General features: G+C 41.0%; 1 protein-coding gene across 1 annotated transcript in view; it reads right to left on the bottom strand.

The window, feature by feature from the left end:
* Window positions 1–922: 922 nt before the first annotated feature.
* Window positions 923–18,161, bottom strand: part of LOC120540106 (von Willebrand factor A domain-containing protein 7-like) — a 44,698-nt gene continuing 27,459 nt past the window's right edge. Inside the window, exons 12-19 of the mRNA XM_039770596.1 lie at window positions 17,486–17,683; window positions 13,292–13,464; window positions 12,730–12,844; window positions 9,469–9,673; window positions 6,833–6,914; window positions 4,753–4,994; window positions 2,413–2,503; window positions 923–1,116 (exon numbers count right to left, since the gene is read on the bottom strand). Of these exons, the coding sequence (XP_039626530.1) occupies window positions 1,102–1,116; window positions 2,413–2,503; window positions 4,753–4,994; window positions 6,833–6,914; window positions 9,469–9,673; window positions 12,730–12,844; window positions 13,292–13,464; window positions 17,486–17,683 (1,121 nt within the window). The 3' untranslated portion in view covers window positions 923–1,101. The remainder of the gene's footprint in view (window positions 1,117–2,412; window positions 2,504–4,752; window positions 4,995–6,832; window positions 6,915–9,468; window positions 9,674–12,729; window positions 12,845–13,291; window positions 13,465–17,485; window positions 17,684–18,161) is intronic.

The following is an 18,161-nucleotide window of genomic DNA, read 5'->3' as shown; positions in this document are numbered from 1 at the left end:
GAAAATCAAACCTTGATATGTCAACTCTTACATAAAGCTGCAACTGGTGAAGCACCCGGGCACAGTTGTCTGCCCATTCTCTTTAATGTTGCCCACTGAAGCTTTGTTGCCTCTCTTCTTCCATTTCTGTGGAGAGTCTGCTCTAGCTGATTAACGACTGTGCCATACCTTCTCCATTTCTTCACAATTAACCTAACTGGATATTCAGAGATTTGGGGCCTTTCTTTTGTTCATCCCCTGACTTGTGCTTTAAATAGAGTTGTTTGCGTGAGTTTGTCTTCATTGTGTATGTTAGGCCTTCCAGATACAGTCAAATAAAACCCCTATGTTTAAAATTAAAATATTCCCGATTGTTAATGAAATGAGTAATTTTCACCCTCTGGTAGAAGTACATAGGGAGGTAGGACCATCAGTGCAGAAATAAATATCACACATGTGATCAGCAACATTGAAATAGTGTAAAATGTTACCCCACAAATTACCGATGCCCATTGTTTCAAGGTTCTGTGGCTTTGGTTGCTCTTATTCCATTAGGGGTGAACCCCTGGGGTCAGTTCATGTGACAGGCACAACTCCAGGTCCTTGTGATCACATTATCACTTTACTTTTCATCATAAGGGTGTCATTTCCTGCACAAAATATTGTTTCAAAATGGGTCTAGTGGGCCAAAAGTAGAGAGAAACTACAGAAAGCTTGAGGTATTGTATAACTAGACATGAAGACGAGTGAAATGGGGTATCATATGTGGGGGTTTACTTGTACTGGTGAGTCAGGAGGGACCAGGCAAAAAAAATAAAAATAAAAAACAAAGTGATTTTAAAATGTTCAAAAGGAATTCTTATGAAAAAAATATTTTAACAAATCCAGAACCCTTCATGCACGTTCTATGGGGCACAAAAGACGCAAGACGGGACACGTCATGTATGCTTGTAGTCTCACACTTTATTTCAAATTCAAAACCTGTAGGGGGAAACTACAATTCATGGGGACACATCAGACTTGACAGCAGAGAGAACTCCCTCAGGTCACCAAGGTTCAGCAGAATTCAATGATGTCATCCACAGAATCTCAGACACGGACCTCCGGCAGCTTCTCTCACACTCAGCCTGCATAGTTCTGAAAGGGAGAAGACTGGTAAGATGAGACCACCTTGTGAAAACAAGCAAAATTATGAGGGAGGGTCTTTTAAGGATCTATCTAAAGGGTTTACTTATTGTGAGATTATGGAGGCCCAGAAACGTTTGTCTCTCTGTCAATTTATTTTCCAGGCATAAGTTTTAAATGAGTTTAACATTCTGATGGTATCAGCCGTGTGTGGAAAACAGAGCCACAGAACCTCGTTTGTAAAAGCTGCACCTGCTGTCACAGCCTTTGTTTTATCTGGACAGTAAATAATCAATGTACAGTAGACCTCATTGTTATTGCACCATGCAATGCATTTGTGTCTGCTATATGCTGTTTGTTAAGGGATTCATAAAAATAGTGTTAATGTTTGTAATGCGCCAATGGTTGAAATTACAAATGCAATTCATTTTATTACTAAAAATGTTTGTAACATACCATTGGCTGCCATGGTGAACGCAATGCATTTTATTATTACAAATGTTTGTGATGCACCATCTGTTGGAATGTCAGAGACAGAGCAACCACATGGACACACAGACAATTTTCCTTTTATGAAGGGTCATTATGAAGGGTTTATACAGGGTCATTATGACAATATGTACAGAAACATTTTTATAGGTAATTTAAAAAAATAATATAATGTACACTCTGTGACCAAAAGTATGTAAATGTCCCTCCAAATGACTGACTTCAGGGGCTTTGTGGTTAACTGGTGCATCAATTCATCACACAGCCATGCAGTCTCCACCGACAAATAGGTCATACTGAAGACCTCGGTGACTTTAAACGCAGCACTTTCAGAGGATTCCACCTATAATTCATTTTAAATCTATTACAGTATCTAGCCCACTTCATATTTATAATATATTGCCTTTTAGATCTATTAATATTTCCCTTTTAGTATGTAGTATATAGTGCTTTTATATACATTATTTATGTGTGTATAGATAGATAGATAGATAGATAGATAGATAGATAGATAGATAGAGTGAAAGGCACTATATAATAGATAGATAGATAGATAGATAGATAGATAGATAGATAGATAGATAGATAGATAGATAGATAGATAGATAGATAGATAGATAGATAGATAGATAGTCAGTCATATCTATCATATCACGCTGAGTGTATTATTGTGATGGTGTTGCCCGCTAGGTGATACTCCAGAATTTAATGTTTGTGTTCTGTCTCATAAAAAGTCACGACTTGACAAAATAGAAAGATCACCGTCTGTGACGTCCAGAGACCAGATCATGCTCTGGTGATGTGATCTTATGATCTTACCTCTTTTTCACGAAAATCAACTTTAAGAAGGTTTTGATTTCCTGTGGCATCCTTAAGAATGAGCGTCACATATGGAGCACAGCAGTCAGACCTGTGTGAATGAAGAGATGTTCCACTGTTAAGGATATTCACAATCAAAGATCAAGTACGATGCACATAAGAACACTCAGTTCAACATCTAACCCCAGTTTAGACAAGGACTGTCCATTCAGCCCAATAAAGCTCACTAATCCTATCTACTAATTTCTCCAAAATAACATAAAGTCCAGTTCTGCAGGTCCCTAAAGCCCCTCTATCCACCACACCACACCACACGGTCACTCATTCCTGCTGTCTGTGCTCCTCTGTGTGAAGAAATACCTTCTAAGGTTTGTGTGAAATCTGCCGTTGTTCTTGTCGATGAACTCACGTTTAAATCTCCCGTTTTTACTAATTCCTTTCGTAACTTTAAACACTTCAGTCATGTCTCCTCTTAATCTCCATTTCTTTAACCTGTGAAGGTTCAGCTCCTTCAGTCTTTCCTCCTTGTTTGCTCTCCATTATGCTGAATCAGTCACATCTCACTTATCTGGGCTTTGTTTACTGCTGTTCTGCCTTTTTTTATTAAACTAAGACCAGAACTGCTCCAAGCACTTAAGATTAGTTTAGTCCCCCTTGACTTGTACTCCATACACACACACACACACAGACGGGTGGGCTCTGCATAACCTGACATCCTTTCAGCCTTCTTAGTGGCTCGTGTGTGCTGTCAGGATGTACGGTAGACAGAGGAGAGTCCACTCTTTTCATGTCTGAATTGGAGATTCGAATAGGAGGTAGTCGAGTAAACAGAAAAAGCATCGAAACCGGGAGATTAAAATACACGAGCATCGAAGACAAAATGAGAAACAAAACTCGTGGTCAGAAACTTCAAGAGCAAAAAGTCAAAACCAGAGAATTTAAAGACAAGCAATGATTTGAAAAAAGGGTTCTGAATCAGCAACTCAGAAATTAGGGAAATGAAATGCCATGGCGTCGTTACCCTAGTGAGACGTAAAGCAGTCTTAGCTGTCGGAGAGCACGTTGGGTTTTTAAAGCAACCAGGGCTCAGATTTATAAAACTCGTGTACTCAGAAAAAGAGGCTCAAAATATGAACATACAGAAGTTGGGGTTTATAAAAAGAGAACCTAATGGCAGAACTTGCTTCTCTTGATGGCCACTCTGACCCATGTGTACCCAACATCTCAGAGAGACCAGGAGATGACGACAGCCTTCATCAAGCAGGTATATGTGGCCAGGTGATGGTGCTGTACATGATGGCCGGCTTATTGGTAAGGTAACTGGCTGGACCCTCAGGTGTTCGTAAGGCCTGTACAGTCACAACTCGCTTAACAAGATCCCAGCTAACAACGTTGTGCTTTAACCAGCCAATAAAGTTCTGCATCAGCGGGATTGCATTTGTTTGAGTTTCATAAGCTTGCTCTATAAATGAAAGTTTTAGGGTCGCATTCGAGGTGAGCTCACAAATGCATATTTACAAGGTGATTGGGATTTATAAATGGTAAATTGTGTACAAAACGAAGCACCAAATTTCACAGTGAATTCAGTTCCGTGGGAAACGTTTCACTCATCACTAACGTGATGAAGGCTGAGAAATCAGAAGAATGGGGCTGAGGCTGAGGGGATGAAGACACATCACACGTGTACTGCACATCACAACAGTTTAAGACCGTAAGGCTTCCAAGTCAAATCCAAATTTTTTGTGTGCGACTACGTGTTCACAGCACTGACTTCATGTATTCAGTAAGCTGTAATTTAATGTTAATGGTGCTGTGCTCCAGTGCCCAGATTGCCATCGTCGGCAGACCACTCTTTAGTCCCCAGACAGTCACTGTGAGCTCCGGCACCTCTTGATGTACAAATGAAGCACTATGGTCACAAAGTCCTGTTGAATCACCACAACTCCCTGAACTCTATCATGTGAATAAACTCATTCAAGTGTAAAGACAGAGCATAATATTCCATGGAGAAGACATCCATGTCCAGATCTAAATCCATGACCTAAGGGGCAGTGAGTGATATCCAGTAAACTCAATGGCACTGAGCCACCATCATGTATTTTGTCCCCAAGTAGCGGCACAGTGCTTAGTTCCTACATGCCACAGGTTGGCTGGTGGGTGGCATGTGATGGACTCGAATTCCATCCCAAGTTGGTTCAAGCATTGCAGTCAAAGTTATGTGGATAGTCTACAGAAAGAGTGGGCTCAGAAAATGTGTGAACGGGCCAACGGCATGCTGGTCCTCTCCCAGTCTGACTGCATTTTGGTCCTGTTACTTTATGACTGAAGACACCACTCTACCTGTACTTGCAGCTGCTCCGGTGGACGCCCGACTCAACGCTGTCATCGCAGTTCAGTGAGGACGTTTTTGAGGTTTTATCGGCAGGCTGAACGATTTCAACAGTGACGGCGCTTTTTGTGTCCCATGCCAGGAATGTGGTGTCCCAGAAGAAGCTCTTGCACCTCAATAAACTCTGCTTTATGCCTCGGCAGCTGTCTCCTTCTTTTGTAATCTTATACTGAGGAGGGTCCTCATCTGGAATCTGGGAATGAGGAACATAATAAGAAGGGTGGTAGTTTGCACAAGAACCTTTCTTCATCATGCTACCCTCAAACTATTTAATCACACATTCAGTTCCACCTGCCAATTTTATATCGAATCATTAAGGGAATTCTCCACCCAAAATTAATTTTCCTTCTCTATAGTGCAGTTGTGGCCAAAAGTTTTGAGAATGACACAAATATTAATTTCCATAAAGTTTGCTGCCTCAGCTTTTATGATGGCAATTTGCATCTACTCTAGAATGTTCTGAAGAGTCATCAGATGAATTGCAATCAATTGCAAAGTCCCTCTTTGCCATTTTAATGAACTTCATCCCAAAAAACCACTGCATGTCAGCCCTACCACAAAAGGACCACCACTGCTTTGCACAAAAAGGGCTTCACAGGCCAGGATATAACTACTAGTAAGATTGCACCTTAACCAACCATTTATCAGATCATCAAGAACGTCAAGGAGAGAGGTTTTACATTTGTGAAGAAGGTTTCAGGGTGCCAAAGAAAGTCCAGCAAGCGCCAGGAGCGTCTCCTAAAGTGAATTCAGCTGCAGGCACCGCCATTACAGAGCTCATTCAGGAATGGCAGCAGGCAATTGGGAGTGAGGAGAAGACTTTTAGGGGATGGCCTGGTGGGTGTCGAGAAGGGCAGCAAAGAAGACAAGAAAAACATCAGGGACAGACTTATTATTCTGGGATTGGACTGCTGGGGGAAAAGTCATTTTTATCGATGGATCCCCTTTCCGATTGTTTTGGGCATCTGGAAAAAAGAAGGGGTGAGTGGCGCTAGTCCTGTGTCACACCAACAGTAAAGCATCCTGAGACCATCCATGTCACGTGGGGTTGCTACTCAGCCAAGGGAGTGCAGGGCTCACTCACAATTCTGCCTATAAACACAGCCGTGAAAAAAGAATGGGACCAAAACATCAAACGAGAGCAACTTCTCCCAACCATCCAGGAACAGTTTGGAGACCAACATGTTGGAGCACCAGGCCAGAAGGCCAAAATGACAACTAAATGGCTCAGAGAACAAAACATCGACATCAATTCACATTTATGACAGTTAGAGGTTTAGTTTTTGGCTTTCAACCTGATTTTGAACGTTATTTCTATCTCTCTCTCCTAAATTAAAATCTGTTTATGCCTCATTGAGAACAGAAGTGTGTGCGGTTACACAGAAAAACAAAGAAGTGTGAATGAGGTGCCTTAGGGAACACAATTTCTTGCTTTCCTTTCCAAAAAACTTAAGGAATGTATTGTAATCATCCAAAGATTCGATGTTGAGATTTTGATGAATCTCGATGTTTAAGACCTCCCTGATTTCGAAAATACAATTTTTGGAATTATGTCTGTGTGTGTAAATACGATAACTTGAGTTTGCTCTCACTTTGGTCAACCAAATTTTGCATACAAGTTTGAGGTACAAAACGTAGATTTCTATCACCTTCTGAGCTCTTTCTGCTAACCGAAGTGCTACTTTACCTTTTATTCATGCAGCTGCAGAGTCTGATTGATTCAACTTCACTTTTATAATAATTATTAATTGGATTTGATTTATTGTTGATGGTTCTTTGATGTACATAATATAAAAATATAATCCTTCTCTTGCAGTTAACTCCTCAAATATCCATCCCCTAATCTGAGTATATGAGAAAGTCAAGGGGAGACCACTCCCGATTTTTTCACATTTGCAAAATTCCGTGAAAAAAGAATGTAGCGCCCATTTGAAGAAAACATACGTGAAAAGAAACTCGCCAGCTTGACCCGCCACTCCGTCTCTGCTGTCTGGTGCTCAGGTGCCATAAACAAAGCAAATAAAGACTCACCTCCTCGGGTTTTGGCACCACAGTCATGACGCTCTTCAGGTAGTTCATTGACGCACCACCTTTAGCTGTAAATGTCACGAGGCTGAAAGAAAATGTGGAATGACAAGGTGTGACAAACTGAAACTACAAAGAACCTCCATGAACAAGACAAGAGCAGCACATGCAGTGACTTCAGAAAGTCTTGAGACTCCCTTCACTTATTTTACTCTGTTGTAGCCTTGTGATGAAATCATTTCAGTTCATTTTATCACTCATCAAGCAACTCTCAACACCCCAGAATAACACAACGAGAGCAGGATTAGATAGATAGATAGATAGATAGATAGATAGATAGATAGATAGATAGATAGATAGATAGATAGATAGATAGATAGATAGATAGCGTAGTTGGCAGGATTAGATAGATAGATAGCGTAGTTGGCAGGATTAGATAGATAGATAGATAGATAGATAGATAGATAGATAGATAGATACTTTATTAATCCCAAGGGGAAATTTACTACAGCAGCAGCAATTATCGGAATTTGTGGAAATTTGTTAAAAATAGAAAATCTGAAATACCACATTGACACAAATATTGAGGAGCGCAGACATTCGGGAGGAGCTCAAAGTCGAGCTGCTGCTTCTCCACATCAAAAGGTGGCAGTTGAAATCATCCGGGAATCTCATTGGGATTCCTCCTGATCGACTCCCTGAGGAGGCATATCGCGCTTTTCCAGGAATGTAGTAGAAATGAGATTTTTATTTGGGTGTATAAACCAAATGAACCAATCAGAGTGAATGTGAGCGAGTAAGTAAGTCAGTAAGTGAGTAAGTCAGAGTAAGCCATAATTCAGCACTGTTATGCAAATTCAGTTATCTATAAGAATGGCTCCCTGCCTTTATTCTCTGCTCTCTGCCATTTGCTGACCACCTCTGCCCACGGCACTGCCCCTTAGTTGATTGCTCTAACAGGATGCTCCCTCTTTATGAAAAGAAATTAAAAGAGGAATGAACAAGTTTCCTCCTGCCTGGTTTCTGTCTCAGAGAGGTTACAAGATTTCTTTCTTTAATACTAGGGGACTTCACAACCTGCTCGCCTCGCTCGCCAGCCTGCACTACACGCCATCCACTTCCAGTCTCTGCCACTCACTTATGTGGATTTCACTTTCACCAAATAAATCTTTTAATTCTCGAGGACAGGCCTCTTCGTTGGGAAGAAACATTACTTTTCCCTGATGGCAACACGAATTAGACGATCTACAAGTCTCCAACTTAAAGTTTAAATCTGAATAATATATCTGATCTCTTTAAACTCTTCCGTTATTTCACTGAGTAATAATTTCTGTTTGTTTCTGGTAATGCGATCTTTACTATAATTTATTGAGACTTTCAAATTTTTGTACTTTCATTATCTCTAACCTGCTCTGCATGTGTATCGGGCCAACGTTTTTGAATTCTTTACGACGTTCTACTTTGTCATCTACTCTTTGTCTTTTATTTCTGTGGTAAAGTCTCATCTCGAGGGACGTGAAAGTGTCTCTCTTCAAAAGATCACGTCTCATTGCAGAATAAAAAGTCTCATCTCCCAAGATTTTTTTTATTATAATAGAGAGATATACAGTTGTGCTCATAAGTTTACATACCCTGCAGAATTTGTGAAATATTGGCCATTGTTTGGAAAATATAAGTAATCATGCAGAAAGCTTTCCTTTTAATTAGGTAGTGTTCTCAGGAAAAGCAATTTATTATCACATAGTCGTGTATTCCCTTTTTAAATCATAATGGTAATTGAAATCATCCCAATGCGCCTGATCAAAAAATGTACATACCTTTGAATGTTGGGGCTGATCTTATACACACAAGTTTGAATTAAAGGTAATTAAGGGGCCGTGTCCACACCTGTAACATTTTTGACTGTAATCAGTGTCTGTGTTTAAATTGTCAGTTTAAACTTATGCAGAGCTGCACTGACTTTGCTGGATACTGAGCCATGGGGAAGGCAAGCGAACTGTCAAAAGACCAGCGAGGAAAGTTTCTTGAATTGTATGAATTAGGAAAAGGATATAAAAATACATCTGAGAGATCTGAAAATGTCCGTCAGTAGTAATGAAACTCTGAGAAAAAAGTGGAAAGTTAGGGGTTCTGTGGCTACCAAGCCGCGGTCAGGTAGATAAAACAACTGCCAGGATCGTTTGTCAAGATGCCAAAAAGACACAAAGTGTGTCAGGTAGGTCAGGACTTGAAGTAGACGTAATTTATTTAAGCACAGGGCTGTGTGTATGTCATAAATAAAATACAATCGGTGATAGATAATAGTGTGTCATGGCAATATGTCACAGCAAGAGCATGAGGTGTTGTTTAAAGTACACAAGTAGTGGCTTTGAAGGGTGGATTGGTTTGGTTTGATTCCTCAGAGGTGTTGTGTGTATGAGAAGTGTGAACGTATTTGTATACAGCCCTGTACAACTGCTATACACCCAGTCCCCTCTCCCCATAACCCCCTGCCTCCCCAGAACAAACATCTCGTATTCTTTCAGTAACAATCTGCTCACCCGCCATCTTTTGGCTCTCATTCCACAGGGCATGTCAACAAGTGTGGTAACAAATTGGAAAGTTCTAGAGCTCAGATGTGACTACATAACCTTGGGCCATACCTTGAGGTCTGCTTCGCCACAGTTTTGGGGGCAATAAAAGTCGCCGTCAATGTCGCCTTCTCTCCTTTTTTGATTAATGCACTGCTTGGAGTAAAAGACTTCATCAGTGAGCGCTCATCCTTGACATTAAATGTGAAGGTCTGATCAGGTCCTTCATTTGTGACGACCACAACGACGTCCAGTGACGTTCCCTCGATCAAGGTACCTAAAGGAAATGCAATATTGAGTGTGAGGTGGGCCATTTTACAACAACAGACCGGCCGTCTGACTTTTTGCTGCTGTGTAATATACAAGAGGGTGAAGGGGCTCCTCAGACTAAAGCTGAGAAGACATAAAAGAGATCACCTCATTACTTTCTTGAAGAGTGGGATTTATTTTTTTAAATTATCTGTCATTTTAAATATATGAGGTGATCAAAAGGTTTTGTATCTCAACCTGAAAGGGCTAAGCAGCCCAAGATCAGCACCTGTGTTCTAAGAAATACAAATTTCAACTTCCTACCTTTTAAGGCTTACAATGCGTGTTTCTCGTTTCAGAACTAAGTCAGCATACTTAGTGGATTTGGAGACTTTTCAGACCCCATCACTTCCTGAACAATTCATTGTCTTGCAGATTTATGGATGAGGATTCAGACCCTTAATTCAGTACTTTATAGAAACCCCCTTTTGCAGCAATTCCAGCTTTGAGTCTTCTTTGTAAAACTCGAAGAGCTTTGCACTCCTTGATTTGGGCAATTTATTTCATTCTTTCCTGGCAGATCCTCTCAAACTCTGTTAGATTGCATGGTGAACATCTCAAATGTCATCTTCAGGTCTGTCCACACATGTTCAATGTGGTTTAGGTCTGAGTATTGGTGGGCTACTCAGGACACTTGACCTGTAGCCACTCCAGTGTTGTCTTTGCTGTACACTTTGGATCATTTAAGTCCAATTTGACGTGACGTGCACTCTGGAGAGGTTTTTCTTCAAGGACCTCTCTGTATTTGCCTGCCTTCATCCTTCCTTCAATTCTGAAAAGTCTCCCTGTCCCCATAGAATGATGCTGCCACCACCATGGTCCATTGTATTGATGCTATCATACAGGTGTGGAGTAGTTCCTGGTCTTTGTTAGCCATAGTGCTTGGAGCTCTGCTCAAAGAGTTCAATTTTTGTCTCATCAGAGCAGAGAATCTCATTCCTCACACCGTCTTTCCTTTAGACTGTCATCTGCCTTTTACTTCTGTCTTGCCACTCCACCATAAACACCTGATTGATGGAGTGCTGCTGAGATGGTTGTCCTTCCATCAGGTTACCCAATCTGAAACTCTTTTACAGTGAATATTGGGCTCTTGGTCACCTTCCTGACCAAGATTTTTCTTTTCCAGTTACTCAGGTTAGTTGGACAGCCAACTCTAGAAAGAGTCCTGGTGGTTCCAAACCTCTTCCATTTTACAATTCTTGAGGCCACTGTGCTCCAGAAAAAAATGAATGCTTTACAAATGGTTGTATCCCCTTGTTCTGATCACCACAATTTGATTGCAGTGGTCTACAGAGAGCTCCTGGGACTTCATGACTTGGTTTTTGTGCTGACAGTCTGTGAGAACTCTGGGACCTTCTACACACAGGTCCACATGTGCCTTTCTAGACAATGTTCAAAGAATTCAATTTGCCACAGCTGGAAACCAATCAAGTTCTAGGAACATCTTAAGGAGATTTAAAGCTAAACAGGAGGTACCAGAGCACAATCTCGAGAGCCACAGCAAAGGGTCTGAACACTTCTAGGAATGAGAAGTTTCAGGTTTTCAATGTTTAATACATTTTCAAACCCTTCCAACAACGTGCTTTCACTTTGTCATTATGGGTCATTGAGTTCAGATTTAGGGGCTAAAGTGGCAAATGTCTCCATTTAACATAAAGTGTGCAGAGAGTGAAGGGGTCTGAATCCACTGTGTATTTGTAAAATATTTATAATCTTCCACCATGTCCTCATTCTGGAATGCTTTTCAATAAGATAAGATAAGATAAACACCTCATGTTCCACATGGCACGTCATAAAATGGCTTGCTTAAGGTGAGATGGTCCTCCTAGTGCAGGGGTCCTCAATCACGGTCCTGGAGGGCCGCAGTGGCCGCAGGTTTTTGTTCCAATCTAGTTGCTTAATAAGAAGCACTTATTGCTCAAGTAACACTTCTGCTTTACTTTAGTTGTCTCGTTCATTAAGATTTTGAACCCTTATTGCTTATTTTGTTTTAAACAGCCGTATTCTTGGTTTTTAATGGCTCCTAATTAGCAATAACATGCAAATGACAAAAGAGACCAGCATTTCTACATTTAGTTTGTTACCATTTACACCTGTGTGTATTTATCATGCACTATTGGGTTAAAATAAATACTTGGAAGGAGAGTGAAGACAAAAAAGAGAAGAACTGAGAGTTACTCATCCATTTTAGCCTTCAAAAATTTGGATGATATCCTTAGAAAGGGAAAGAAAATCTAGGATATGAGAATTGCCTGACATAACAGAGTTAAAGCACTAACAAGGAATGAAATTAAATTATTGGCAAGAATTGCTTTCTAATTAAGCAAGTAGGTTAGAACAAAAACCCGCAGCCACTGCGGCCCTCCAGGAGTATGATTGAGGACCCCTGTCATAGTGGAAGGCCTACTCATAGCTAATAATTGTTAGCACTTTGTAAATACTAACATTTCTATATTCTATTCATTGCAAGGAAACTAAAAACAAGTTATAAATAAAGTAACATTTTTACCCGTGTACCACACGCCCCCGTGTAAGACGCGCACCCTAATTTTTACAAAGAAAATCGTGAAAATATTTTTGCACTGTGTACGACATGCATTGTAATTGTATAGGAAGCATTTAGAGAGAGAGAGAGTGTGAGAGTGTGAGTGAGAGAGAGAGAGAGAGAGTGTGAGTGAGAGGGAGAGAGAGCATGGGCGAGAGAGAGAGAGCGAGCGAGAGCACAAGAGTGTGAGTGAGAGAGAGAGAGAGTGAGAGTGAGCGCGAGCGAGAGAGAGAGAGAGAGAGAGAGAGAGTGCAAGAGTGTGAGTGAGAGAGACAGAGAGCATGGGCGAGAGAGAGAGCGAGCGAGCCCAAGCAGAAGAAGTAAACATTACATTTCCTCATGTATGACGCGCACCTGATTTTCTAATGATAATTTTCAGGAAAAAATGTGCGCATGGTACACGTGTAAATATGGTATTTAACAATAAATTTCCTTTCTGTGCCTCCCAACTGGGATGTGTCTTTGAAATGAACACTTACTCTTCTGTCCTTCTGATAATTTCAGGGAGACAGTCTCGGTGTGAATGAGGAGCGGTTTACATCTCAGAAAGTCATTTCCTTTTTCTGTTTTGCCAGCAATTCCCAGTGAGAAACTCTAAGAACGAAAGACATAAGAGGTGCAATTTAGTGATCATTTCTAAAATATGAGTCGTAGGGAGTCCATATCTGTTACGAGAGCCCTGGGTAAATGATGGCAGCAGGGGAGGACAACTGGAGCATCTGAAGAAAAGAACCCAAGAAGACACGGGGAGAACGCCACACAGACAGAGACCAGACAGAATTCTGAGCACAGGAATGCAATAACTTACTTGTTGATTCACATTTCATCCATAGTTGTTAATAGGAAATGTAGGACAGAAGAAGCGGGCGACTTTCATACATCTCTGTCACAACTGAACAGAATGCTGGCTAACGACTGACTGATTGAGTCGTGCTTATTCTTTTTCTATGAAATTTAAGAGTACCGAGCGATTGGACTACTCGTGTCATTTTAAACGTATATAAAGGCAAAGCCAAGGCCTGCCCTACGATTGGCACTCACCGGTAGATCAATCTTCACAGGCACTGAAACTCGGAGTTCTCCGTGGCTGTCTGTACTTTTATTGATGTCATACGTTGCGTGTTTCTTTCCTGCTTCATCAAATACTATGACTTGCGTTAAGGTCAACTTATCGCTGTCTCCTTGCACGGCCACTGAGAGGATGTACTCAGCACCTGAAAGTAAGAATATGAGTGTCAGTACGAGAACTTCTCAAGGATCACAGTATAAAATACGTAACGTCCAGAGACTTGCTTAGCATGTTGTCTGTTCCTGATGCCAATTTAAAGCCAGACTGCTATTTTAATATATGAATTAAATGCATTTTGTTTGAATCAAAAGTCACATTAGAAGTTCATTTGCCATAAAAATCTAAATGTGAGTTATCACATAGTTGGAAAATGGAATAAAAAATTCTGTGTGCACAACTGCTTCATGATAATTCAGATGGGTCTGACAAGTTCGACCTTCCACAATTCATTGTAATCGAATGTCGCAGTGTGTTGTGGTGAGATGCCAGTCGTTCAGAGATAGTCAGATGGTTGTGGTTCCAAATTTGTAAATCATTTTTTGAAAAATAGATGTTATCCAAAATATGGCTAATAAGAAAATATTAGTAAAAGTGAAAGATTCTGCTCTGTGACGCCACCCTGGTTCTTTCATTCTTATTTCAGACACCCACTATCCTCTGCTTACATCCGTTACACACAAATAGGCTTGTGTTTGGTGCGACAGCCCTGAAGACGATTTACGAGATATCCGGTAGGCGGCATTCGTCGATTGATGGCCTACTACAAGTTAACTCGTATTTAGTAGTCAGAGTGTTAATCCACTTCTCAGTCCGACAGTACAGAATGCAAAGTAACAACCAGCCCTGAAGGGGGCACCACTAGACTGTCACAGATGAGACCCTGCCGCTCTGTTAGGCGCTACACACCCACCCTTAGACGTATCGGCGATGGGACTTGAGCACCAGTCACGGGATCAGGCAGCAGCCGTTTTATTAAGCTCAACTGAAGAGGGGGCTGCTATAAACAATACCTTCAGAGATTTTTCAGGCAAGGAAGAAGATTTCGAGCTTAGGGAGTTCTACTCGCTAATGATGGTGCCTGGGAGTGGCAACGTGTTGATTGGCACATAAATGTAAGAATTTCACTGAGACAATCATGATATCTACAAACGTATTATAAAGAAATACTCATGGTTTCATCCCTGGCTCAGATGTGTTTTATTTGTATCTAATACTTTTGTTATGTTAAATATTATGTACATTTTCCATCCATCCATTATCCAACCCGCTACATCCTAACTACAGGGTCACGGGGGTCTTCTGGAGCCAATCCCAGCCAACACAGGGCATCAGACAAGAAACAAACCCCAGGCAGGGCGCGCACACACACACACACACACACACACACACACCAAGCAGACACGAGGGACAATTTAGGATCGCCAATCCACCTAACCTGTATGTCTTTGGACTGTGGGAGGAAACCCAGACAGACACAGGGAGAACATGCAAACTCCATGCAGGGAGGACCCGGGAAGCTAACCCAGGTCTCCTAACTGTGAGACAACAGCGCTACCCACTGCGCCACCATGCCGGCCTTATGTACATTTTTTATTGATTATTTACATCTTTATTTTCTTTTATATATTTTTTTTCTTTAATTGTGCATTGAATTATGCTAGTAGTTCATCTACTTGTTTTTTATGTTATGTGCCTTGGGGTCTTGAAGTTGAACCTAAGGGGGCGGGACCCCCTGACTCTATAGCTCTGGGACCACCACAAAGGCTAAACTGGCCTCATTCCTGGTGCTGTGACATCAGGTTAAACTTTTGGCCTTTGGGTTTCTTTTGTTTTGTATTTTATTTTTCTAAGTTCTTGTCAAATTCCTTGGTTTATGGATTTATTGTGATCATTATTAAATTCTGGACTGGCTTTATTTGTCTTGGTTTACCTTTTTAGAAAATTTTCTTTAAATTAATTTTTGCATTTGTTCTCGTCTCTTTTTCAATATATTGTTGTTAATAAAATTTTAATTATAAAAAGGATCTCTTATTGTGAACTAGCAAGAAAAATATCAAATGGGATCCAAAGATGAGATGTGGTCAAAAGACGGAAGATGTGTCAAAACCAAGAGATCAAATAATCAAAGGTCAAAAATATCAAAGCAGGAGGACGGCACCAAAACGAGAGAATAGTTTGAGAATGAATACCTTCAACAAAGAAGGGCTTTATAGCGGCAAAGTCTCGTGAGGAAGGGCTTTGAAAGGCGGCATTTTAACCCAATCGTGCCATTCCAGGGAGGTCACAAGAGAGACAAACTGTCGGCACCCATAAACTGTACAAAAATAATTCACAATAACAAAAGTATGTTTTATTTTAAGAAACTTCCACTAGAAACAGATTCCTTGGCTTGAACCACCCAAAAGGGTGAGGGTCCTGATTTGTGATTTTTCACACGGGTTTCTGAAATCAAACATTCACCTGAGAGGTTTTTGAGGCTCCTGATTATGATTAGCTGTGGTGGGCTGGCGCTCTGCCCGGGGTTTGTTTCCTGCCTTGTGCCCTGTGCTGGCTGGGATTGGCTCCAGCAGACCCCCATGACCCTGTAATTAGGATATAGCGGGATGGATAATGAATGGATGGATGATTATGATTATGACGTTTATTTTTGGAAATTCCAACCACACAGCAAGTTATCTAATTGTTTGGCCCATTTTGTTCACCATTTTGTATTTCCTATTATATGTTTTGTTTTTGTTCCCATCGTCAGGACCAATTTGAGCGTTGCTAGGGGTTGTGGGCATCCTATGGGTACAAACCCCTTTATCGTAGTCCTCTTTCCAAACGTTTTTCCTGTTTTTCCTGGTTCTGACCTTTCTGCCCTGTACTTGTGACCACGATGTTTGTCTCTCATTTTGGCTTTGACACTCGAGTCTTTGACATCCCAATTTTAAGGGACACTTTGCTCATCTTTTCTCCCGCTCTTTTCTCAGATCTAGTCAATTCACTAGATACACTCGATACAGAAAGGCCTAAGGAAAATAAATGAAATAATTGTGTTCATACCAGCCATATTAACATGTTGTGGTTGTTGTATGTGTAGTTTGGCAGATTTTATGGTTGTTAAATGTAAGAATTTGTACGTTTGGTTTCTTTGGAGGTGTCACATGACTGTGATAGTCTCCATATGTAAGCGCAGTGTTTACAGTACAGCCTGTATTATTAACCCTCAGTGGATACAACAATCAGCACGTCTCCCGAGAGTAGCTAGTCTCTAATTCAAGTAGACATCAGTGCCTTTGTGTTTCTGGTTTTCACTTTTGATTAACACCTCGACCCTGTTTATGATTTTGGTTGCTGGTTTCAAGCGCTGTCTCCTCACTTTGTCTGACCACGTCTGTTTGGCACTGACCATCTCTTGGCTTATTTATTCTCACAATTATCGTCAGACACATTTAACATTTAGCAACAGGAACAAGGTGTTGGTTTTGTGGGCCTGGGGTGTTACACTTTCCTCTCCTCCTTTATACCTTTTGTGGTGATTAAAGTCTTAAATCCTTTATCCTCTTTGGTTGGGCCTATTTTTTGTGATCAGGGCTTGGCTAATTTTCTTACTAGAACTTACCTGAGGCCTTGAGGCGCAGCTTGTGCAGTGAAGCCTGTTCTCAAGTTTCATTTTGTGAGCCAGTAAATCAAAGCACCTATTAATCTATAAGAAGTGGGCGTAATCTAAGATTTTATGTGCATGGTATCCATAACCTGCAGTGGGCTGGCGCCCTGCCCGGGGTTTGTTTCCTGCCTTGCGCCCTGTGTTGCCTGGGATTGGCTCCAGCAGACCCCCATGACCCTGTTGTTAAGATATAGTGGGTTGGATAATGGATAGATGGGATGGATGGATGGTATCCATAACACATCCATGTTCCATGAACACTATTTTTCAAGTATGCAAGCAAATGTCCAGATTATAAGAATAGGACTAAATAACACAAAATGAATTAGACCTGCTGCTGCATTCAACAGCTGACTTTACTTGCGACTTCACATAAAATATTTTAATTTACGCTGCTATCTCTATGTTGAGAGGGAGTTCCTAGCTGGCAGGTTCCTCAAGTTTCCAATCTTTTTTATGGAATGACAAATAATGAAAAATGAATGAATGGAGTAAAGATTTTATTCTCATTTCTTACCTTTTGCAGGTCGCCCTTGTATGGGAAGCACGTATCCATTTTTCTTCTCCATTATTTTGTAAGAAAAGTCCAACAGGCTTTTGCCCATGATCTTGATTGTGTACGTGTCCAAGCTGCTCATCTCAACTGCCCACTGGCCTGGTTTTGTCACTGGGACCTTTACCACCTGGAAGTTGGTGGTGTTAACTAATGAAGTAACTGTAGAGAATGATGTAAAGAAACTGTACATTAGTTAGGGAAATCAAGAACTGTGACCATTAATGAACACAACTTCAAGATTCAGTGTATCCACATTTGTACATTCATGCATTATGTGAGCCCAATAAATCCAGTGAGGTGGTTACAGGACACCACAGCCAATCCTGACAACATTAGGTGCTGCAGTGGCAGTGCTGTACAAAATGTGGGGGCTGAGAACGCCAGGAAACGCTCCTCTTGCAGGTCTTAGAGGCCGTCCCAGCATGCATGAATGTAAGAGTCCTCCTATTGCTCACTGGCCTTTGTAATCCAAAAGTTTGCAGAATTCCAGCTGCCCACTGCCAATTACCACAGTGCAGTTACCTCAATTAAGGTAGATTATGGTGTGAATAAATGACAAAACACTTGGCGTAGTCGGCGGGATTTGCACTGTAGAAGGGTAGAGTGTAGTGGCGGTCCTTCGTTAAAAGTTAGACAG

The sequence above is a fragment of the Polypterus senegalus genome, chromosome 12 (assembly GCF_016835505.1).
Source record: "Polypterus senegalus isolate Bchr_013 chromosome 12, ASM1683550v1, whole genome shotgun sequence".
NCBI classification, from domain to species: Eukaryota; Metazoa; Chordata; class Cladistia; order Polypteriformes; family Polypteridae; genus Polypterus; species Polypterus senegalus.
This window is presented reverse-complemented; position numbering and strand designations above follow the sequence as displayed.